At 30.0% G+C, this 25,961-nt stretch overlaps 2 protein-coding genes across 4 annotated transcripts in view; both read left to right on the forward strand.

Annotated features, from left to right (window-relative positions):
* LOC111613561 (RING finger protein 141-like) overlaps positions 1–20,657 on the forward strand; it is a 60,418-nt gene extending 39,761 nt beyond the window's left edge. Inside the window, exons 6-8 of one of the 3 annotated variants that reach the window (XR_002754787.1) lie at positions 7,154–7,310; positions 8,198–8,587; positions 20,109–20,657. Coding sequence is in view for 2 of the 3 variants with exons in the window: in XM_023354910.1 (XP_023210678.1) it covers positions 7,154–7,307 (154 nt within the window). In the remaining variant the exon portion in view is untranslated. Of the gene's footprint in view, positions 1–7,153; positions 7,354–8,197; positions 9,498–20,108 lie in introns of those variants that run through there. The other 2 variants (XM_023354910.1, XM_023354911.1) reach the window with 2 other exon arrangements.
* LOC111613562 lies at positions 877–4,214 on the forward strand. Its single transcript, XM_023354912.1, has 3 exons — positions 877–1,628; positions 1,779–1,898; positions 2,049–4,214. Exons 1-3 carry the CDS (start codon positions 1,262–1,264, stop codon positions 2,255–2,257), a joined length of 696 nt encoding a protein of 231 aa, XP_023210680.1. The 5' UTR covers positions 877–1,261; the 3' UTR covers positions 2,258–4,214.
* Positions 20,658–25,961: the final 5,304 nt, after the last annotated feature.

Below are 25,961 nucleotides of genomic sequence, written 5' to 3' on the forward strand. Positions count from 1 at the left end.
CAGGGCTTGAACGAGGTAGACTGGTGATCTTGCGTACAATGTCGTACAATGTCCGGTGATTCCGGTGCATGAGATCTTGTCTCCTTCCTCCAGGGATGCGACGGAGCTCGGATGTGGTGGCGTCCTGGATACTTGGGTCCAGTGCATGGCTGAGACTCGGCTGCCAATCTGCCCTTTGTCCTTGAGACCCGGGGTTTTTATAAGATTTTCCCACAAATCTCATCCTCTTGATTGGTCCTGTTCACCCTCTCCCTTACCCCGATTGGTCACTCTTTTTGTTTCTAGGCGAAACCCGAGACTGATTCGGGTCGGAGAGGTGATGACAGTCTTTTGATGTTTGCACTTGTATTTTACTCCGTTATGGCCCTTTTCTCTGTCATCTTTGAACCTAAACGGTCCACCAGATATTCTTGTGGCCATTTATCCCCCTACCACGTTCTTACTTAACAGATGTCCCTTTTGTTCTTAGACCCCCCTTTCTCGATTGCTTCGACCCGACACTTGTTCGCGAGCATCTCGACAAAGCTCTTTCCCTCTGTCGACATTCCCCCCTGCTGGTTTATCATCGCGCCACGTGTGTTTTACAATTTGAAAAGTTTTCGTCCCATCTGGGTTCTGTCATTAACACACCCTCTTGACCCGACTCTATCCTCAAAACTTTCCAACGTAAAAGTTTCATAATTAGTTGTAATTTTGACGTGCTTTTACGACCCTCACAGATTCGCAGGGAAATATTAATTATGTTTCATGGAAGTTTAAACTAAATCTTACATTGAGATCGAAGGATTTGTATGACATTGTGAACAGAAGTGTTCTTAAACCTGAAGATGCGAATAATGCGGCAGATGTTGCAGCATGGATTTAGACGCTCAAGCTTGTATAGGTTTAAATGTGAGCAGTAATATCGCAAAGAAAATTGCAAATTGCACTTCTGCGTATAGTATGATACACAAATTAGAAACCTTGTATGGTAAAAGGTTCGATCTCACAATTGAAGGGTAACAGAGAAATTTTTTTAATTATAAGTATGATTCAAGCAAATCTGTAGTGAAGAATTGCTTATCAGTTCAACAATATGCAGAAGACTTGAAAGCTGAAGGAGAAACAATTAAAGAAAGCTGGATTATGACAAGAATACTCAGAATACTGCTACCGAAACTATACCACCTCAGGACGTCATGGGATAATGCTAATTCAATGGACAAGAACATTGACACCTTAATTGAACGACTTCAACTGGAAGAAGACAGATTGAAGGAAGATGACAAGAAGGGATCAATCACACAGAATGCTCTCATTTCAAAGCAGAAAATGCAAGGTAACAAGGACAAAAGTCAGCAGAAAAGTTCAAGAATGTTTCAAATGCGGACAAAAGGGACACGTAAAGAAATATTGCAAGAATAAGCCGTGTCAGAAATATTTGGAGTATTGCAGGAAAACTTATAATTGTAACAACTGCAATCAAAAGGGCCATTTCGCAATGGAGTGTATAAATGAGAAGTCAGATGAATCAAAGAAAGGAGACAAGATCAAAGGACAACAACGAGCTCTTGTCACTGTAGGATTGACATCAATGAAAATAAATGACAAGAACTCAAGACGAAATCGACAGGATATTTGGTATCAAGGTAGTGCTGCCACACAGCACAAGACCTTCAGGAAAGAATGGCTGACAAACTATAAAGCGCTGAAGGAGTATACGAAGGTGATACTTGGGAACAACACAGAAATCAATGGGATCGAAGTAGGTGACGTCAAACTTGGTATTTGGTATCAAGGTAGTGCTGCCACACAGCACAAGACCTTCAGGAAAGAATGGCTGACAAACTATAAAGCGCTGAAGGAGTATACGAAGGTGATACTTGGGAACAACACAGAAATCAATGGGATCGAAGTAGGTGACGTCAAACTTGGTATTTGGTATCAAGGTAGTGCTGCCACACAGCACAAGACCTTCAGGAAAGAATGGCTGACAAACTATAAAGCGCTGAAGGAGTATACGAAGGTGATACTTGGGAACAACACAGAAATCAATGGGATCGAAGTAGGTGACGTCAAACTTGAGGCCTTTAATGGAAGGGAATGGTATCCAGCAACCCTGAAAGATGTTTTATATGTTCTTAATATATCATTCAATCTATTTTCGGTTACCCAAATGTTGGATAAAGGGTTTATTCAGACTGCCAATGCAAACACATCAATTATCGAAATGGCCAATAGTGTGAGGGTCAAAGGGGGTGAAGAATTTTATGAATAAAATAATCATTTAAAGAAGAAACTAAAAACTTTAGATAAAATAATATTTCGAACTTCACCAAGATTTTATCTACAAAAACGAATGAAACAGCAGAATTTTGAAAGGAAGTTGATTTCCTTTCCCAGGCGAACTGGTGATGAGCTGATAAGGTTGCACCCAGGATGTAAGAGAGAATAAAAAGGGCCGTTTTCGCGCCACTCGGGGGGCAGACCAATTCGAGCAGTAGACAGATTGAGAAGTGTCCTGCCATATGCTCCATACAAGATCTCTGAAGCTGTCCATAAAGTAGGAAACTGCTATACTAGGAAGAATACTTAAGAAGTCATACATACGACATACGACGTGGATATACTGAAGTATAACATACGAGAAGATAATCGGAAGGAAAGATAACTGAATAACCCCAATAGAAAATACAAGAAGAGGTATACATAAGGAAGGAAGGCGATCTTCGTGCAGATACAGAAGCTACAGAAGGTAATACAAGCTCTGAATAGATCGATGTAAACTCTCTCACACGTTAGGTTAGAAATAATATAGTTTAAGTTAGAGTTAGATATAGGTTAGATCCATCTTTGTATATTCTTATTATTCGATTTATTAAATATTTACTTGTTTACATAATGACTTGGTTTTTGGTGAACATCCATTTATATTTAAGTTCCCACGTTTCTTCAATCTCCGAGATTAGGGATAACGCGTGTTAATCCACGTGTAAAACAACTGATTAACTGGTGTCTAGGAATCCTGACGTTGGATAAAGACTTTGCCGTCTATATCCTCTCTAATATTAAAAAGCCCTCCCGGTCAAAATCCTAATTAGGATTGGATCTCTCGATCCAAAACCCAGAGAACAGATTTCGGTTAATCTGAGCCCGTAAGAGGTATAGGATCAACCCTATACCCCCGGCTGATCTCACAATAGAAAGGAGCAAATAGCAGTAGCACAATGACATGAAGAATTATATCAAATGATGATCCGCAGAGAGGACACAGTGAATGTGCATGATAGCCAACTCAATCAAAGTCTGGCACGAAATATAAGATATATTGATGACTGGGACAACAACGTTTGTATTGGCTGTGTCTACGGTGAACAACATCATATCTCTCACCCAAGAAATAACAAGGTAGCAAAGGAAGTATTGGATCTGATACACGTTGACTTAGGTGAAATGGACACCTTATCTCTGGGAAAGGCAAGATATTTTCTCTTATTCAAGGACGACTTTTCTCATTTTAGGACTGTTTATTTTTTACGAACCAAGGATGAAGTCCCTGCAGCATTGGGTAAATACATGAAACTAGTTGAAAACCAATTTGGAAGAAAAGTGAAAAGTCTAAGGTCTGACAACGATACAGAAATCAAAAATTCGACTACCAGGGAGTTATTGGAGGAGCTTGGAGTTTACATACTAGGACAAACACGTATACACTGCAGCAAAATGGACGAATAGAGAGGGAGATGCACACCATAGTGGAGTCAGCTTGATCTGTTTTACATGCCAGGAACTTAAGCGAAAATCTTTGGGCTGAAGCTATTAACTATGCTGTGTTCACCATTAATCAAACAGGAAAGAGCTCTATAGATGATAAAAGTCCTGCCGAACTTTGGTTTGGACGTATGGTAAACATCTCAAAATTGAAAAGTTTCGGCAGTGAGTGTTATATATTGATTGACGATCATAAAAGGAGAAAGATGGAGGGAAAGTCTATGAAAGGAATCTTCGTCGGATATGATCTCGATTCACCTTGTTATAGAGTCTACTTACCAGATGAGAAGGAGATTGTCTGCACTGACAATGTGATTTTCAATGTAAAGTCTGAAACTAAAGGAAACACTGCTGAAGTCGAGACCCACATGAAGGAAAAGGGAACAGAAGAGAAGATAGAAGAGTCCAAAACTGAAAACGAAACCATAGAGGATTCAGATGATAAATGTTCACAGAATCATTCACGACACATCACTTTAGAAGAAACTGATGAAGGACTAGGACCGCCAGAGGAGATTCAACGAAGTTTATGAAATCGCCGAAAACTAAATCAAAACAGCCGAAAACAGCATCCAGTAAAATGAAAGTGACAGTTTTTGATGTTAAGACAGCTTACCTACACGCCAATCTCAAAGAAGAAATATATATGAACCAGCCAGAAGGATTCTCTGATGGGACAGAAAAGGTTTGCAAGCAAGATTTAAAGCAAGCCGCCAAAGATTAGAATGACGAAATCTCTGACTTTTTTCTTACGATAGGAATTGTTAATATCGACAATGACCCATATGTTTATTACAACAACGACAGAAGTGTGATAATAGTATTGGTCATAGACAACGGGTTCATTGCCACCCAAAACGAGGAGGATATTTTCAAGATTTTGAAGTTACTGAATGACAAGTTTGAAATTACTTATAAAAGAACTTTACAATCATGTATGACATACTTAGGTATGAAGATCGAAGTGCCGTCTGAAGGAATTTTTGAGTCAACCTGATTACACAGAAAAGATCTTGAAACGATTTAGGTATGATCGAGTGAACGCTGTGAATACACCGATGGAGCCAGGAATGAAAACGAATTCTGAAAACCTTATCAATGACCAGCCACTAGAAAAACAAAATCATTATCTCCAAGCCATCGGAAGCTTGCTTTATTTAGCAACAATCTCTTGTCCAGATATAAGCTACGTCGTCAATTATCTGAGTAGATTCAGTAATCAACCCTTAACAAGTCACTGGAAGATGATTAAAAGAATTTTTCAGTATCTGAGAGGAACTACACATTTTGGAATATTTTTTTTAACCGAGATTCGAAGTTGATAGCATATACAGATGCGGATTACGGAGGAGACGCAAATAGTCTACATTCTACAAGTGGAGTTCTTATCATGAGAGGAGGTCCAATTGTATGGTATTCAAGAAAGTAGCATCTCATGGTGAACTCAACCACTGAAGCCAAGTATCGTGCAGCAGTTTCATCTATCGATGATATCTGCTGGGTGCGAAGAATAGGGATTGAACTGAGATTACTAAAGAATGAAGAACCTACTTTGTTGCTTGTCAACAATCAGTCAGCAATTCACATGCTTAAAAATACTCACCAAGGAAAGATAACCAAGGGTAAAAAGCGTATTGAGATTCAAAGAAAATTTATTCAGCAGCATATTGGCACGACTGTTGAATTGCAACATATTAAAAGCGTCGATCAGCTTGCTGACATACTAACAAAACCTTTGAATCGTGTAATATTCGAAAAGTTATGCTGTAATATGATTAAAGAGGAGTGTTAAGATTAATCATATTTATTATTATAAGTTGCGTTTAAGTCAAGCGCCACCTGTGTTTTTTTTTGTGTAGAAATCCAAGTCGAATGTGCACAGGTCAATAAAAAAAACGTTCGTTCTCGTTGATTAATCCCGCTATTTTTTTTCTTGATTTGTTCACGGTTACACGATAATACAACAATTTGGCATGGATTCTACAATGTGCTTAAGTGTTTCTAAGTCTAATGCACACCAGGCATTCACTAGACTTTCCTTTAGTTTGCATAGATTTAATGGAAGTGGACTTTGCTGGCAGATCTGTCATTCTAACATGTCCCATATGTTTTCGATGGGGTTAAGATTGGGTTCTGTGGTTGCCAGGGTAGGCAGCGAAAGTCGTCTTCATGCTTGCTGAACCACTGCTGAACAATTTTTGTGCAATGGACAGTAGCAATGTCATCAAAGAAAGAACAGTCACATGCAGGAAAAATGCAACATTGCAGGATGAACTCGATCAGCAACAATGTTCAGGTACTCGTTGGAAGTCACCCAACCTTCCAGGAATATCAGCGGACAAGTTCCATCCCAACAGAGCATGCCCCATACCATAACACCCCCACCAGAACCTTGAGTCATGCTAATGAGGCAGGCAGGGTCCATTACTTTACAGAGCTCCCTCCAAACTCTCTGTCTATTGTCAGTACAGAATAAGGTGTACCAAGATTTACTTTTTTTTTCAGTCCTTGGATGTTTAATCACAGTGGTCTTAGCACCACTGTAGATGAACTTTCTGGTTCTTCACAGAAATCAATGGTTTTCGTGTAGGCCTACAACTGTTCATACTGATCCTTTTCAGTTCCCTGCACATAGTTTGGGTAGATATGGGTCAGAGACAAGATTCATTAAATTCTTTCTCTGTGCAGCAATTGATGGAAGTCTTTTTTTCCACACTAGCCTTTTCAGACAATGTCAGTCGCATTCCTGATTAACTGTTTTAGAGCCACGGTTACTTCTTTTATACATAGACTGTGGGCTATTTTTCTACCGATTGAACACTTGTGATATCTCATCTTCGGGGGAAAAACCAATCAGCTTTACAGTTCTTGATATCATGGCTCCAGCAAGACAGGCACCCATAATCAACCCTTTTTGAAACTCCGTCAAGTCCTTCGCTTTTCCCATTTTCGTAAACTTAATGACCATACTGACCAACAGCATTCTTAAATAGGAGCTTATGAACACCTGGTAACTCACATGATGCAAGTGTTTTGCATATAATCTGCAAAATTAATTTACTTAATATACATGGTGGCCATGTATATTCATTGGCCAGTGAGTGTATATATAACATAAATTATTGTAATTTTTATAATTACAATATTTTTAATTAGAATTACAAGATTACTCATGATAAATAACAAATATTCAGATTTTCAAACACCAGTTAATATTATATACATTGATATTTGAACGTCAGTTAACAAAACAGATTATAAACAGATAGAAAAACATGCCTCAGATTTTTATAAATTAGTTAAAATTTCAGTTTTAAATTATTCTATTTGAATACTTCAGATACTTCAAATCTTATGCTTGACTTGGTTTAAAATATTTAAAATTTCATATATTTTAAAATAGGAAAGCTTCCAGGAAAAATTGTCCACTCTGTCGAGAAGAAACCTCAGAAAACTTAGAAGAGACTTGGATTATAGCAGAAGCTCCAGATCCATCAGAAATAGATTCAGAACTACAAAAAACACTGTTAAATCTTACAAATAATCCTCAGAATTAATTAGTCAGTTTTATAAATTTAATTTTTACTTAGACTATAATTAACTTCCTGATAATTATAAAAATTGTATTTTTATTTTATTATCTCTCTAATACTTTCTAATTTTTCCAATTAACATTAAGAATTCTTCAATAATAATGAATTTTTATTAATTACTTTTTAAATTGATATTTAAGGATTATTTCAAAAACTTTTTCCATAACTGTATTAAAAATACTACTGATCTACAGTTTTAAAAAAATTGATCAAATGATATAGAACTTTACTTTTTTCTATAAAAAAATTATTTCCAGTATTCTAATAATAAATTATTTCCAAAGCACTATACACTCAATATTTCTCAGCCCTAGAACAACAATATACAAGTAAACAAAACAATATACTAAATATTTACAAAACAACAGTGTTAATTAATAAATTACAATTATATAAAGGAATAAAATTAATAAATTTTATAAATTTTATTTAGTTTGTAACTATGTACAATAATATATATAATTAAGGGCCAAGGACTTCAAGGTTATCACTGTTTGAATTAATGTAAGTTTTTTTAAAATCATGATTGACATTAAAATTCTTTTATCAACTATAATCTTAAAGAATGCATTCAAATTAACCTGATCCTTGTATTTTTATTCATCCTATTTTAAAATTGTAAATAATTTCATTAATGTTTATGTATTAATTTATTTCAGTTTTAATTTTAACTGTTTCAAATTAATATTTATTTTTAATTGATTTGAGTTTATACTATTGAAATTTTTTTTTCTTTTGATCTATTTATATTTGATCTATTTATTACTGTGACAGTCTACTCTTCCTATGATGTATTATAATAATATACTTAGAATAACATTAATGTAATAGCTTATCCTTATGCTGTTTTATAGGTATAGGATTGTTTTAATGTATGCAGAAAAGAATCAAACATTCTGTTCTACAGAACATCATTATTGCTTTGGTTTTTACCTTAATTTTCTGTATTCTGTTTGACTGACTATGTAATAATTAAACACTCAATACAGTTTTTGCTTTTTATATTTTCATATTTAAAATTACTTAATTACATAAATTGTTCTTATCAACTTTCTTGAAAAGATTTAGTCTATATAAGCATGGTATATAATTTTATTATATATATCTTGATCAAATTTTGTTTATTTATTTATTAATCTTGTGTCTATATACAGTATATATTTTATTTCTAATATTAATTACAGTAATGAAGTTTTTTTTAATTGCTGATGGCACACTAAACTGGATGCAATGATTAAATATAGGTATGATCTAATAAAAATTTTAATTTGATGGCATAGAAGTATTTTAGTAGATTACTGTGATATTTATAATTTTTTGCAATATTACAAACAAGTCTTTATTTAAACTTTCAAGTAGCATTTTCATAGATATATACATTTAAGCTAATAACTGAAGTGAACTAGGTAACCTAATATCTTAATAGTTGGACTTATTGTAATAAAACAACTTATTTAGATAGGAAAAGAAAATAAGATTTAAAAAAATTGTATAATTGAAATATCAAGCATTTTTCACTAACTTGGGATAAAATTTTTCTTTTTGTAATAAATTTTTTATAATTTGAAAATGTCAGTTACTTGTAATTTAGAAGATAATACACTGATCAAAGCAATTACAGAAAGATGCTACACAGAAAATCATTTACAATGAACAATTTTGAATGTCAGATGTTATTTTTCAAAAGATAATTATACTAATGTGTGAAAGAATATGCATTTGGGCCAAATTATTGTCATGTATTTCACTGGCTTGTACATTTTGCCAAAATCACATGCTCCATAATTGTTTTGATCAGTGTAAGTATTTAATAATGCAAATTATGCATTAAAACTAAATATAATTAAGAAAATGACCAAGAATGATTAAATATTTTAGAATTTTTAAAAAATTTACTATTTTAGAAATTGTGTATTAATGCACTATTAAAAGTAAATTACAGTAGAGCATTGATTATCCGAATGCCAATCAATCGAAATGTCGGTTAACCGAAAGCGTTCTGATTGGACTGTGTTGTGCTTAATCGAACAGTTTTGATACTATATTAACTTCTAAAGTATAATTTTTTTTCTTTTTATATTTTTCAATATATTTATTTTGCATGTACAAAATAAAGAAATAATTTTTAATGATACTATAGCCACAATTATTATTATAAAAATTTTTGTTAGGCTTAACATTGACAAAAATTCAATGCAAAGCGACATGCAACAAAGAAAAATTTAAACATGGGACATACTATTATTGGGATATATTAATATACTATATTAATAATGTACTTTTTTGTACATAATCAGTTATCCAAAAAATCGATTTTCTGAACAACCTTAGTCCCCAATTGATTTGGATAATCAACGCTCTACTGTATTTAAAATTTAAATTTGGAAATCTCATATAACCTCTTTTAATTCATATTCTTATATAAATTCAATTTAATTTTTTCACTATTTACTTCTTATTGAAACCATTAAACAACATAGATGTTTTCATATTTTATCTTCAAATGGCATAACACAAAAATCTTGAAAACTAACAAGTCATCTATTTACATGAAACAGCAATAGCCAGGAAACCCAGTTAACATGTTGACTGTCATATGAAGCACATGTGACTTGCATTACTCATAACTGAATAGGCTATGCCATACACATATATTGCGTGTAGTATTTTACTCCAAGCAAAGTTGCACACAAGCAAAATTGCCTCACATTAGAATAGAAATGCTTTGTTAAATGAAAGTAGGCAGCCTAGTGAACATATTGTTTCTGTTGGCTTGGCTCTAACTAAAATACTTGGAATCTAATAATGAGAATAAAAATAAATATATATATTTTGCATTGTTGATTTATTTGTATTTGTTTTATTTTGTTGTGTATATATATATTTTGTTCAGTAAATAATAAATAAATAAATGTGATGTAGTTTTGGAGACTAAATTTTTATTTTAGTTTAGAAAATAAGCAAAATACATTGGTGAGGGTACATAAATAAAAGAATTAAAAAAATAACAGTTGCACTGCTAAACATAACTATAATGTTCATGTATGAACACTAGTGAAAGAAAGTATGCAATAAAATTCATTACACTGAACCCACTTATAACAAGACAAAGTAACCTTTGAGGTTTCATATTTCCTGCCATATAGCTCAGATATGTTTTTTATAGCAAGCTATGCATTTATGTCTACTTGTAGTATTCACTTCTTCAATGAAATGTTTTTCTGCTGATGTGGGCTTTTCTTTTTCAGTTTTATGAGGCAAATCTTAAGCAATTTCTCTAAATTGAATGATATTTTTTATCAGCAACCCTTTTGTACAGTACGAATGTATTTGTGATTGTTGAATCTACAAAATTTTCAATAGTTAGTTTTGTGGTACTATTTGATAGTATGTTTGAGACAAGAACCATAGTCTATTTGATCAGATAGATCAGTGTTTCTCAACCTCTAATGAATCGTCGCCCCCTTCAATAAAACCGTTACGTAGTATCGCCCCCTTCACTTCAAAATTCCGATGCCGTGGGCCAGGGCTAATGCCAAATTCTTACTTAATTGAATAGACTAGTGACTAGTATAATATTATTTGTTTAATTATTGTACAATAAAACAAATAAAATATTTAATTAATCTTAATATAATGTTTTACTATATCGCCCAGAAAATTATTTTCCGCCCCCAAAATATAAATTGTTACAAATCGCCCCCTCAACATGGAAAAACGCCCACATGGGGGCGATATTGCCCCCATTGAGAAACACTGAGATAGATCAATGGAACTTTTACTTTTGGTTATAGTGTCTGATAACTGTCAGTATCTCTTTTTCAATTCCATTTTCTTACATGACAGAAACCATGTTATTTATGTTTTGTTGTTAGCATCAAAACTTTGCATTTATCACACCACTTTAGTATCATCACTCCTGAGATACTTGTCTTAGAAATAACTTCATTGTTTTTCAGTTTTTTTTCCTACAACAACTTTTGGGTTTCCTTTTCGATTTTTTCTCAATGTGCCTACAAGATGAGTTGTCCAACAATTTATGAGCAAGGCCAATGTTGATATAATAATTATCAACAAATATACTATGTCCACTATCCAACAAATTTTTGCAAAATCTCATAACTATGGATGTTGGCATGCTGTCAGAGAGATGTTTTTCTGTCCTGCAGTATATTTTGAAATCTTCAGGTTTAGACATGCCAATATAAAAAGTTTGTTTTCTAGGCCACATGATGCACACTTGCTTCACACTTCAAAATCTTGTTTAGAGAAAATAAACTATCATATTGAGTATGACTTGTTAACCTATGATATTTCTCAAATTCTTAAATGAAAAAAGTGTTGTCCCAGAGATTGCAAAAACTTATATCATTACGGTAGTCAACATGTTAAAAGCAACAAACTGTACTATCACAAACATTTCAACACACTTTCTACTACCTGGAAGGTATATGTTATATTAATGTATATGTTATAAAGTGGGAAATTATAAGTCCTATTAACATAAGTCCCAAGACTTATAATTTTTGCACTTGTCCAGTTTGGCTATTTATTTTAATTCATATATTCGTTTTAAAACTTGCATTCATTCTTTTGTGAAAATGTTCTGCTTGGTTTAAATTTTATGTTTAAAAGTGTTCTATTTGGTTATGTACCATTACCTGATGATGATAATTGGAGACAAATGAAAATATTTGTAATAGTAAAATTTGTTGCTTTTAAGTGGTTTTTTGGATGTATGTGTGATATTACTGTTACGTGTGACCAGTTTGATATGGTATGAATATTTACATGAAAATATTCATTAAATTTTTACATTTTAAATTTAAATTAATCTTTTTGGTCATGTCTACTCAAAGTAGAATGATTAAAACAAAAATGGACAGTATAATAATTTCTATAAGAAATCATTATAGAATCTTTTGTTACATTCATCATTGTTACATTCAAATCTTTTGTTACATTCATTATTGAATTTAATACAAAAAATAATAATAATAATAATGTCTTTGGTTTTTTATATATATTTGATCTAATCTGGCCCTTAAATATATATATATGCATGTGTCAGTGCTAACTTAATGGTAACTTGCATAACTTGCATCTGAGATGAAACTATATAAATATACAATATGCTATTCAATAAAAATATCAAACTGCCAACTACTATACAATGAATTAGGATAGTTTTATATTTATTAATAGATTAATATCTTTTACATTAAATAGTTAGTTAGAAATTTATTAACATAAATTAGTTAAAATCAATTAAAATAATTTAGTGAAAGTGAAAAGATAAATTCTCATCACATTGTCAGTGAGTACAAATTATTATTTAATGAATTTATTACATTAAAAAATTTCTGTTTTTAATTATGGCACATGCATTATTTAATATATAAAACATACTTTTGTATGCTTTCTTATATTTTCATTATAAGATACAATATAGATTTTAGTATTATATGTTTGAATTGTATTCTACAGAAACATTTTAAGTGAAAAGTATTTAATATTATTAGGCTTTTCTTAAATTAGATGTTGTACATAATCTGATTTAATGCATTGACATTTAAAAATTATCATTGCAAATAATTGTAATTGTTTTATGTTGTTAAAAATATTTGTTCAATCTGTAGTATGCTTTTCTATATTCTTCAGTTATCTTTATATGATTATCTTGTGTAAACAAATTTTATAGGTAGAGTACAAATTAATTTATAAATATAATAGAAATAAGTATTTTACAAAGTCAAGATGAAATAGATATATGCATAACATTTTGAGATCTAAACAGAAATCTCAAAACAATACACATCTTCAGGTAATGTGATATAATATACCACACTGTGTATATTTGTTGTTAAAAGTTGAATAGATTTTAGTAAGTTAGAATCATTCATAAATATTGATGCCATTTTTGAAATTTCATATGTACAAAATTGACTTTACTAGATACAAATTCAAATACAAAAAATTAAATATTAAAATTGTTACTTATATAAATACTAAAAACAATTATTTCACTTTACAAAAAGTAAAGGAATTTATGGTGCTTACCATTTATATGAAATTTATTAGATATTGAAGATCTTGTTATATACTTAGAATTTAAGCATTAATTTCATTTAAGAGATAACTATAAGATTGTATATTTCTATATAAATGGTTACATAAGCTGTCCACCCAGAATATTATCAAGGAAGAATAGCTTCATGATGATAATTTAAAAATAAAGCCATCCATTAAAAAAAATCAAAGTAGATTTAAAGATGCATATTTTACCTGGTTGTAAATTCAAATATTAAATTGAACTCTGAACTTCTGTGACATGTTTTAGGATTTTTTTTAGTAATTTTATCATTTACCATAATTTGATTATTGGAATAATAATAATAATAATAATAATTTTACAAAATAGTTAAATTTAAAAAACTACAATTTATGATACTTTTTGCATTTCTCTTTAAAAAATTATATTAATGGTTGTACCAAAAAGTATTTAGTGATTGATAATTTATATTTTTATAAAATAATTGATTAAGATTCTATATTGTTTTGTTTTTATAAAAGATTAAACATTTTCAATGTATTGATTTGTATATAATCAATAGTTTCGTGGAAAATTTGCTTACAGATCAAATTTGCTTAAATCAATCATTATTATTGTAATGGATAGAACTTTTTGATATTTTAATTGATTATCTATATATATATAAATGGACATGTATGTCCCTATATTTCACTTTTCCACCAAAACCACACATCGCACGTGAATGGTGTTTGTATGTGGTAGTAGCCCCAAGTCTTCATTCGTGCATAGAGGTGGTTGCGTCTCGATAGCTATAAGGGTGCAGGAGATATGGGCTTGAAAGTGGTTGAAAGTGGCTTTCTATTTTGAATGTTTTGTTTGAATTTGTTCGAATTTAATTTGAACAATGTTCGAATTTGTTCGAACAATATTCAAATTAAATTCGAACATAAAATTCAAATATTGGTTCGATTATAGAACGATCGTAAACGTTCCAGAAACGTTGAAAATAGTTCGTTTGACTGGACACGAACAGGAGACGTTCAGAAATAGAATCGGGACCAGGTCTTTAATTAGTCTGGAAATGGGGGACCTAATTCTTGCATTCTGTGAAAACGGGTAAGATTGGCTATAATGTAATTATCTTAATCTTCACTATCATTACTTTTTGCCCACAAATAAAAACCCAGCGAAGCGGGTCCTTGCAGCTAGTTGAATTATAAATATTTGGAAGTTATAAAAGTTATAATTAAACAAAACATTTTATTTGCAAAATTAGTAACAGTATAAAGTTATCATGAACAAAGAAATGAAAAAAGGAAAGAATATAAAGAAAATAATTATTTTTTATTGATAACGTTTTTGAATAATTCAAATTTTGTAAATAGAGAGGTTGCAGCCGACGTTTTCAACGCAAAAACGTGTACGTCAGATGTTTAGCACCACCTTCCTGTAAGTCTAAAAGTTTGATAATGGCATTTGGAACGTCAAGCATGATTCCACTGACATTCCAAATGCCATTGTCAAACGTCTAGACTTACAGGAAGACAGCGCTGAATGTCTGATGTACACATTTTTGCATTGTAAATGTTGGCAACAACCTCTCTAATATATTATAGAATTTTAAAAAACTTAATATTGATTAAAATTAACAAAAATTTGTTTTTAACTTTTGAAATACAACATTAAAATATTGCTTAAGTTTCCATGAATGAAGTGTTAATTATTAGACTGTAATACATATAATTTTTTGTTTTCCAATTTGTTTATTTTTTTTTATTTTTATTTTTTAAATGTTTTTGCTGATAACTTCTACTTATATAATAGCTTCATTCTTTATTAGTTTTTCTTTTTCAATCGTGTATTTTCAATATTAATGTTTTCTATGCAGATTTAGTATGTTTTTTGGATATTTAAAATATTGAAACAAAATATAGTGTGAAAAACTTTGTAAAACTTATTTTTACAAGTTTTTACAAGTAAAGTTTTACAAAGTTTTTTTGATAAAATTTTCCAATATACAAACACACAAGAAAAAATTTAAGATTTATGAAGTTGAAGGTACAAAAACATATAAATCATTGTTTCATTGTGAAGAAAATTTTATCAAAAAAATATAATTATATGTTTGTTCCGAATACTGTTTCATATATTTGCTGTTTCATATGTCACTTTATTTTATTTTATTTTTTTTAATATACTCTAAAGAATTGTACTCTGTCATAAGAAAACTAGATAACCAGAAAAAAGCTCACATAGAAAAAGCCCATATGAAAATTTTGCACAGAAAGACCACACTGTCATATATATGTACATAGAAAAAAATTCTTGTATTCACAATATTGCAAATTTATAAAATATAAATTATGTACATTCTAGAAATGAAATTCAAAGATTGGCATAAAATAATTATATGTTTTTCAAGAAAACTAAAATAAATTGAAACTTCTATGCATCTCTTTATGTATGGAATGATGATTGTGGTCATTTGTTATTTGTTGTTACTTGATGCAGTCGACCCTCCCCTATAACACTGTTGATTATTCCACTTTATATGAATTCCATGTTGTACGAGTCACTTAGATTTTACGAATACAGTGGGTGATCGGTTAACGAACATAATCCATTCCAAGACTTTGTTCGCTATCCGAATTGTTCGTTAACCGATTATTGATTTACCATAGGTTTCTATGGAAATTTAATTAATTCGTTCTGGAGACCCCCAAAAATAAAAAAATATATACTTTCTTACTATGTTTATTTATATGTAATAATAAAAATATATACGTACACAGTCTTGTGTTTTTATTAGTCATGTTTTTTCCGTTTGAAAGGGTTAAAGAATCTGTGTAATGTCAATTGCTCTTCTCTCTTCTTCAGGATTTTTCGTAAGTAATTAATACCATTGAAATTGTAGAAATCCCCAAGCCTCAACCTGGTTTGGATGTCATTCTAAGACCCAGGAGAACACCCTCTGGCCGCCCCCGCTGTACTCTGCCCAAGGTATACCAGAGGTCTTGTCCTCTTTTCTTTCTGCCTCCCTATCTACATTTGTTCTCCTTATATCTTGTTCGTTTGCTTCAGGTGTACTTTAGATTGGTCATTCTAAGACCGTCGTTCTGAAATCATCTCACTTCTTCAAAGGATCTTTAATAATAGATAACGGCATTAATCCTCTTTTTCAGAAGAAAACATCTCGCCGAGTTTCTTGGTGTTCTTCATTCAAGAGTTCTTGGTGTTCTTCTGTCGTCAGATCCGTTTCAGGTTCCATTATGTACTCTTTGATGTTCTTTATTTCTCAGATGTGATTTTTGTTACTCCTTTAGCTGCTTGAGTCTTCTTGATTATACAGTATTTTTCTTAGATAAGATTGAACTGCGGCCTACTGTAGACCTGTTCACGCCATACTGCCCAGCAACATTAGGCATCTTCTGCCCACTCTCTACCTCTGCTATTATACTCTCACCTTTCGAAAAGAAAAACAGACGCAAAACTTAATGAGTGCCTATCCAACAGTCTTGCAAATACATAAAAGAATTGTTTTGTCAGAAAAATAAAAGGCTAGAATTACAAGAGAGAGTTTCAAAGTTTGAAGGAATACTATCTGATCAGTATATACCGGCTTGAGCATCAATGTTGACGTCTCCCATACCTTTGAAAAGTTTCGAATTGTTGCCCGAAGACAAGGAAAGACCAATTGGTATTCATTATTTTACGTTGCTTCTTCTTGTGTTCGTTCTGTGGGGTGTTCATTATCTGATCATGTGTTCGTTGTCTGAACATAAAAATCTTTCGCGAAAGAGTTCATTATCCGATTTGTTCATTATCCAATCTGTTCGTTAACCGATCACCCACTGTACATGTGCCGGGCTGTGAATGGCTCACGTATTTGTAAAATTTAAGTGACTCGTATAACATGGAACTCATATAACTCAGAATTATCAACAGTGTTATAGGGGATCAACTGTACAGTTCATTTTTCTCTGCTCTCTACAGATCTCTCTCTTGTCATTACAGATAAAATTTATTATTTTAAATATCTGTTGTTTTTATTTTTAAGGTTAGGTAGTTCTTTGTTGTGGTCACTAGGTGTACCACAGTACAGTCAAACCTTGGGTTTCAAACTTAATTTGTTCCTAAAAGTTGTTTGAAAACCAATTTGTTCTAAAACTGAAAGAAATTTTCCCATAAAATGTAATAAAAATGGATTAATCTATTCCTGACCCCCCCAAACAAAACCTTTTATTTTTTATAGCTGTATTTCATGCATAAAAATGGAAAATGCTTATAAAAGCAATGTGTAATATAATGTAATAAGCAATATAATATAATATATTATTTTATCTATTTATTTTATATATATATCAGAGACTCAACTCTGACTGCCTGCATAAAATATAACCAAATCAATTAACACAGACAACAAATACTTAAATATTTTATCCACACTTTCCAAAATATTGTTTCAATTGATTTGATTTTAATTTGATTTTTAATTTTAACTTTAATTTCAGTTTTGGTGTAAAGGCCATTTTTAATTATTATTTTTAAATTTAATTAATTACTTTTAGTTTTAATTAACTGGGTACTTAGTATTAATAAATTTTTTTATTTTATTTAATTTGAGCACCTTAAACTTGAGGTCTTGAATGCTATTTATATTAGGTAAATGTCTGTTAATGCAGTTTTTATTAATTTGATTTGATGTTAATTGTGATGTGTACTGAAAAATGGAAATAGCATCTTTTTCCTTTCCCACATGCACATTGAAATGTAATTTAAATAGCAATGTTGTTGATGGTTTGTATCATGACACAAGGCAATCTTGGTGCCTGGTGCCACTGACTTCTTAATTGGTAGTCCTGTCATTGATTGGTCAGGCCATCGACATTCTTTAACATAGGAAGTATAAGAAATTGATTGTCTGTGAAGCTCTTGCCAAGTAGCTTGTTTGGCAACTGAGTTATTGTATGGTAACTGGAGCAAAAATGAGTTAAAATTTTGTTTGCAAAACAAATTGTTTGAAAAGAGAGGCATTCAAAACCCAAGGTTTTACTGTATACAGTATTTGTTAAAATACAAGTAAAGAGAAATCAAGTTATGAAATCAATATATTTTAAATTATTTTGCTTTGTTAAAGTATATTAATAGTGTTTAATGCTATGTTATGGCTTATTATCTATTGTATCATTATTATAAAATTAAAGTATTTGAAGTTTAAGTCATATAACTGTTAAAAAGTTGTATATACTAGATTGTCTATAAATAATTGAAAATAATATCTTTCTTTAAAAATTATTTCATACTGACATAAAAAAGGGTTAACAAATTGTAAATTAGATAAATTCTATTTTCTGTTCTGAAAAAAAAAATATAAATAAAAACTTTCTGAACCCTTGTAGTTGTAAAGGATCTGGTTGAAGAATTTGTAACAGAGTGTATTTATGAACTAATGGGTGTATTCAATGAGGTCCCAATATTTAGTAACTATTTTATTTTAGAATATTTATTTAGTTTCTATTATTATTGTTTTTCCTTCTGAATAAAGTTTGTTAATAAAAACTCTTAACTGTTATTTTCTATATCTTCCCTTATAAATATTTACAGTACAGAGCATTAAGCCCTCTTCATACACAAACAATGAATTAATATAACATAGCAAAATTATTATTTAATTATATTCCATAAAATCACAGTGCAAATTGTTGCATATGAATATGAAATGTTTTAATCATAAGATATTGATAGCAGTTTAAATATAGACAATATCAATTCATTCTCTTAAATGGGAGATGAATGGTCATCTACAATTATAAATAACTATTGTACTTGAAATTGTGCATACATTGTCACCTTTATGTGAAAATTACTGTATGTACTGTACATGTTTTTCTGTGTGGGCATTTTTCTGTATGAACATTTTTCTTGTGCACATATATGGAAATGGGGTTTTTCTGTGTGCAATTTTTGTGGGTTTTTTTCATGTGTTTTCTTAGAACCAGAAAACAGATATATAATAGATTAATTAAAAAAAAAGTACAATAATATATAGGATTTAAATTACAGGTAGAAAGAAAATAAGCTGCACAAATATGAAGATTATTACAATTTCGTACTCAATCTTGTAGATATTAATGCGTACTGTAAAAATAGTTTTTTTAGATATGAAATGTTCAGTTTATTAATTCTATATTTTCAAAAATATAATCTTTTTAAATTTTATTATTATTATTATTATTATTTTATGGAATAGATAAATAATTGCTCAAAAATTGCCAAATTAATTCCTAATATATTTGCCCAAAAAATTCCAATGTAAATTTGTATATACTATGAAAATTTTAGAAAATAGTTTTAAACTACATGAAAAGAAATATGTGTACATATATTTTTTAAGATTTAGTTATTCTCAAAGTATACTATTCTTGCAGTAGATTTATTTATTTATGAATTTTTGTTCAATTAGATTTCTGTTAGAAGCAAAATTTGTTTGTGAATCATTTACTATATTATTTTATTTCAGATTATGATTATTCTAATAGTCTTTCATTATATTTAATTAAACATATTATCAAGCCTGTTTAGATGTATACAACTCCATCACTTAATTACAAAGATGCAAAAAATCAGGGATTCTATAATATATTATCACTTTTGTAATTGTTATTATTATTTTTAAATAAAAAAATTAATATTTTAAATTGCTTTAATATAAATATTCTTATTTATTTTAGATAGAAATATCGCATCTGATAAGAACTGGAATATTCTATTTTAATATCCTTGACTTGATTTTCATTTTTAGAATTATTCTTGATTTGATGTAATAATAATTAGAATAGGTCCATTGATTTTTATTGATATAAAAAGTACATAATAAGTCTAACTCACTAAACTAAAGCCCACTTGAAAATGGTTTATTTATATTAAAAGTCTTGAAAATGTTATAAATAGTATGAAGCAAAATAATTTGACTTTATTATTATTATAAATTTATTATCAGTTCTGTATAGTAATGTATTAGTTATAATAAAATTTTTTAATGTAAGAGAAATGAACACTAAAAATTCAATAGATTCCAAAGATGAACTTTGCTGAAACAAACAAAAATCTGGTACTTAACTGTTCATGTTTTCTAAATTCTTTACATAATGATTTATTCATGTACTCGAATAAACCATTATGCAGCTCTACTTTTCTAATTCATCCATATAATCCTACATAAAGTTGAATTTTATAATTACAGTACTGATAGTTTATTTTTATTAATTGTAAATGAAATATTAAGTAACCTTTCATTTTTCATTAAATGCAAATAAATAATTTGTTTCATTTATATCATTCAATTTATTAATCATTTATATTTTATACAAATATAATTATTATTGTATAGTATTTATTTTCATAGTTTACTTATCTTATGAAAATACAAGATTATGTCTTGTTGATATTGTAATGCAATGCAATGATTTAATTATTTCACATAAAAATTAAATAATGAAATAATTAATGTAGATAGAATATTTCAATACTGTGTAACTAGCATTAAAAATAGAAATTTTATACTCTATTCTAGGGTGGCCAACATTTTAATCTTGGTAATTGAGCCAAAAAAAATTTTGTATAAAAGTTCATTTATTTATGTAGATATAAAAATGTTGATATTGCTTCTTGTTGCTATGTTGCTATCTTGTATTAAATTATTTAAGATTACACATATTTAATTTTAATTCTCATCATAATATTGTGGCAAGACATTTAAAATTTCTTCAAAGGCTTTAATTATCTATAGATTAGGTTGGTCACTCTATTGTTAAAGTACAGTATAATGGATTCCTTATTCTCATATAATACTATCAGAAATATATTATTCAATAAATAGTTGTAAATTAATATATTGTATAATGAAATCTTTCAACTGCAGATAAATTAATTTACATGTTATAATAATAATAGATGGTGTTAATATTTAATGTATGATTAAATTTCAAAATAAAATATACATATAGTTAATAGTCAAAGAAATGATAAGAAAATAAATAAATCATACCACATTTTCATGTTAAAGATTTAATAAGCAATAATAATTCATTTGTTATGGGGATCTATCTTTTATATCAGAAGCATTTAATCATTTCATGAAAATTGGTTTGTATTTCTAATTACACTCCTTACTTATTCAACTGCATGAAAAATATGCAAATAAAATTATATGAATCTAGGATTAAATAAAATACATTAATAATTCATTAATGTAAATTACATGTTTACAGCAATAAAACATACTACAACTTGTGCCAAATTTAATTTTTGCAACAAAAACAAAATTCAAATGTGCAATGTATACATTTATTATAAAATATATTATTTTAGATATGAGTGTTCTCTTGTAAAAATAATTTACAAAATCTAAAAAAATATTGTTATAATCAATGCAATTTTGTAAAAGAAAGAAAACTTATATGTTATGTAGTCTAGATATTTATAATGCTCATATTGTTAACTTCTAAAGAAATAAAATTGTAAAATTTATAATTTAGATAGATATTATGTAAATATTTTTAATATAAAGTGTTACTTAATTGTTAAAAGTTTTATAGAATATAGTTTAGGAATATTTTTGTTGTTGTAGTTTTTTCCATTTGAATCAACATTTTGCAGTTTTGTTACTTTGTTAAAACATGCAATCCAATTTTGTATATTGCTTAATACTTGTTAATAAAATTGTTTCAATCATTATTATTTGAAATAATAATTGTGAAATTTTCATCAAAACAGACCTCCTTTTTAATTAGGCAAACAACGAAAGGAATGTTTTATCTTATACCTTTGACTTTCTGACAAGAACATAAATGAATTTTTTTAAAAGAAGAATTTATTTGAAATCAAAGTTTTCATATTTCAAAATTTTTCTACTTTCTTACTAAGACAATGACTTGTATTCCTATTGTTGCTTCTCCTTTATTGAAATAAGAAAAGATGCAATTTGTCAGTGGTGCATTATCATATGAGCAAAAAGAGCAAATGCACGGACCCATATGCCCCACAAACGGGACCCCAAACCAATCTTTTATAAACTCATTATTGTAGTAAGAGTATCAAAATTAAATTTTGGCCGTATCTGGAGATCCTAGATTGTCAGTGTGGTGCGGGTGCAGGGTGCACTGGCATTGCACAGAGGTTGCAATACAAAATGAATGAGGATATTGGGAGATTCCCATGAAGAAAAATTCATTGAAGAATTCCCTTGAAGAAAAATGTTTGAACATTGTACTTGGAGCACCTAATTCAAATTTGCCTTTACCTCATGAAGCTATAACACGTCACTGCAATTTGTCCTTTATTTTCACTTTTCATTGTCTGTTTCATAATGACAGTAGCAGATTTATGCACAGGTACTGTACATGCCTATCTTTATATATCAATTCATATCCTTCTCCATAGAAAGTAGAGATAGAATATCAGTTTTTCCAATTTGAATATTAATCAGACCTCTAATACTCATAATACTTAGTGAACTTAATTACCATAATACCTTATTTAATATTTATTATTTTACTTGTTTTATTTATTTCAATAATTTAATAAAGTAAAACAAAAATTAAATTTGAAGAACAGTTTACTAAATTTTAAGAAATAAAACTAAACTTTGATTTGATTGAGCTCAACTACAACATATTAACAAATAATTGTTCTCATTTTCGTATCTAATAAGATATTTATTTAATAAGATGTGAATTCAAAAATGTTCAGGATCTAATTTACTTCTTTTCTTGTCACAAATTAAACCACACAGATGTTGAAGAAACTATCTGAAGGCAGGCAGTGGCAGATATAAAAGGATACCATTGACACGAAAAAATTAAAATTTATTTTTTTCAAAAACTTTTAATACATTTATAAAAACAAAAACAGTTATGATGGGAAATAAGATTTATTGGACCATCAGCAATACAATTGTCATGCACATGTTAAAAAAGATACTTATTAATTACTCAAATATTTTTGAATTAGTCCCCCTTTGGGTTCTTCTGGATCCACCAGTTACTGTGTGTATGTATGGCATGATATTGAAGGTATTCATAGTATTCGGATTTATTTTATTTTTTTGCCAATTTAATATTGGATTCTTTCTAGTATTCAGGTATTCACGAATTGTATTCACCATCTTTATTAGAAAACTATGGTTTACCATTAAATATTTTAAATTCTAAACTAAAGTAAAATTTCCAAATATTTGTAGTCTATATGAAAACTATTAAAAAGTATTAATCAATTATAAGTGTCATTTAACCCAGTTGTAGAAATCTAGTAACATCTAAACAAATAAAAACCACTCAAGAACTTGCGTAAAAAATTTTCTGAAGAAGGAAAAAACAAAATTAATGTTTTATGATATTGCATTATGGTTTAGAAGAGACTGTACATTAATTACGTGTATAGTTTTTGATTCCTGCACTATTCCTGTTGTGAACAATGATATATTTTTGTCAAACTATCTTTGTGTACAACAATTCTTGATCGCTCTGAAATTGGAGAAATGACTTACATAATATTTGTAAAACTTTTTAAATTTAACTTACAGTTCAGCGCTGTCCAACTGGCGGCCCGCGGGCCGTATACGGCCCGCCAAATAATTTTTACGGCCCGCGAGTACATTTTACTATGAATAAATTTATGTTACTAAATTATTATTATTAATATTAAAATTATTTTACTACCGTGTTTCCCCGAAAATAAGACAGTGTCTTATATTAATTTTTGCTCTGAAAAATGCGCTAGGTCTTATTTTCAGGGAATGTCTTATTTTTTCCAGGAAGAAGAATTCACATTTATTATTGAACAAAAAAATTCCCAAGTCGAACTTAGACGAGAGTGACGTATATCCGGTGTGTCGAACTGTCGCCTTTTTATAGCGTCAACATCGGACTCGCTGACCAATTAGTGCTTACTGAACCGTAGCACTATGCAAATGTCATGTGGTTTATCAACCTTCTTGGCCCCCGAAATGTTTGGTGAAGAAAATATGGCCCGCGGGCTATGATAAGTTGGACAGCGCTGTTATAGTTCATTCCCACAGCTAGTAAGTAGGCTTACGAAAACAAATTCGTACGTCACTAATACCGCTAAAAAATCACGTATGCAATATCTTGATCTCCTTCCTCCCTATCGTATAAAATGATGTACAGTACTTTTCGCAACCTCTCCCATTAAGCTGTACTGTGCACGTAAGTAATGGACAGCGCCAAACTAGATATGAAAAATAATTAGATAAGATTGCAGATGTGAATGACACTGTTGGGACCTTAACAGAGCTGTAGAGCATGCCCAGATTGCCAACCTTACAGGAGAAAATTATCGTATGTCCCTTGAAATTATGGTATTTCACTTAAAATTATCATACATCCATCTCTACCCGTCATACTTATGCCCTATATCAGTAGAAATATTAACTAGGTTTCCCTGTGTCAGAATATCTTTTTTATTCGTAAACTGTTTAATAAAATTGTTATATCGTTCCATTTTAATAATGAATAAAAATTTCTTGTAATAGTGAAACAATGCATTTCGGATTGGTATTATCCAATCCGAAATGCATTATTTAATAGAAGAATAAAGTGAATCGTTTTAATCTTGGTCTCTGTTTATTGTGATAATTAAGAAAGCATGATAAAGGTCACTAGTCTCCAGTGGCGTGCCGTGACATTTGATGATGGGAAGCTGTGTTTCTGTAAGAAGCCAACTTCCAGGGGCAATCAGTTAACCTCGCGTCAGTGATGGTCTAGGGCAGGGCTTCTTAAACTATGGGTCGTGACCCAAGGATTATATACTACAAGGATAGCCAGATCCCTATTCTACAATGTTAGCCAGGAATGGCAAGTTAGTGACGTCAGCACGTGTCCTGACCTCTCTGTTTACATAGAGCAGGGTGTGCACGTGTTTAGTTTTCGCTTTTAATATTCGTCCAATTTTGTGATTAACGAAGTGATTTATTTTAATATTTCTGTAATTGTTTTATTTGACTAAGTTTTTTATAAGATAAGATGATTTAAATATAAGTCATTAAATATTTAAAGCTATATTTTTGTTAGGTGAAGAACAAAATACTGAGTACTAGGTGTGCTGTGTATGGTTGCAATAATAACCTTCTTTTTTCAAATTGGAAGCAACCTGTTTACATCGGGTTTGATCAAAAAAATGACAAGAGAAATACTTTTAAAATTAATAGCAGAACTTTATTTACTATCGTATAATGTAGTAGCTTGCGTCAGTGACTGTAGTTGCAGTAACATAAGTTTATGGAAAGAATTGAATGTGAATATCAATGAAACGTTTATTATGAATCAATTATTATTATCAATGAAACGTATATTAGAGATATAAATATGTGGTTCGACATTTTTAATAGCTATGCACCAAAAGGTTCTGTTCCAAGCAAAAATGGATATGGTGTAGACTTGGAATTACAAGAACATTTAAATAAAATGATAAAAATAATCTCAACAATGAGAGCAAGTGGAAAAAATGTCCCCCAAATTTTCCAGAAAGGAATGATAATCTCAATGAAATCGCTAATTGATCTTTTT

Source organism: Centruroides sculpturatus, unplaced genomic scaffold, assembly GCF_000671375.1.
Source record: "Centruroides sculpturatus isolate CEXI.00-Female unplaced genomic scaffold, Cexi_2.0 scaffold1865, whole genome shotgun sequence".
In the NCBI taxonomy this organism is placed as follows: domain Eukaryota; kingdom Metazoa; phylum Arthropoda; class Arachnida; order Scorpiones; family Buthidae; genus Centruroides; species Centruroides sculpturatus.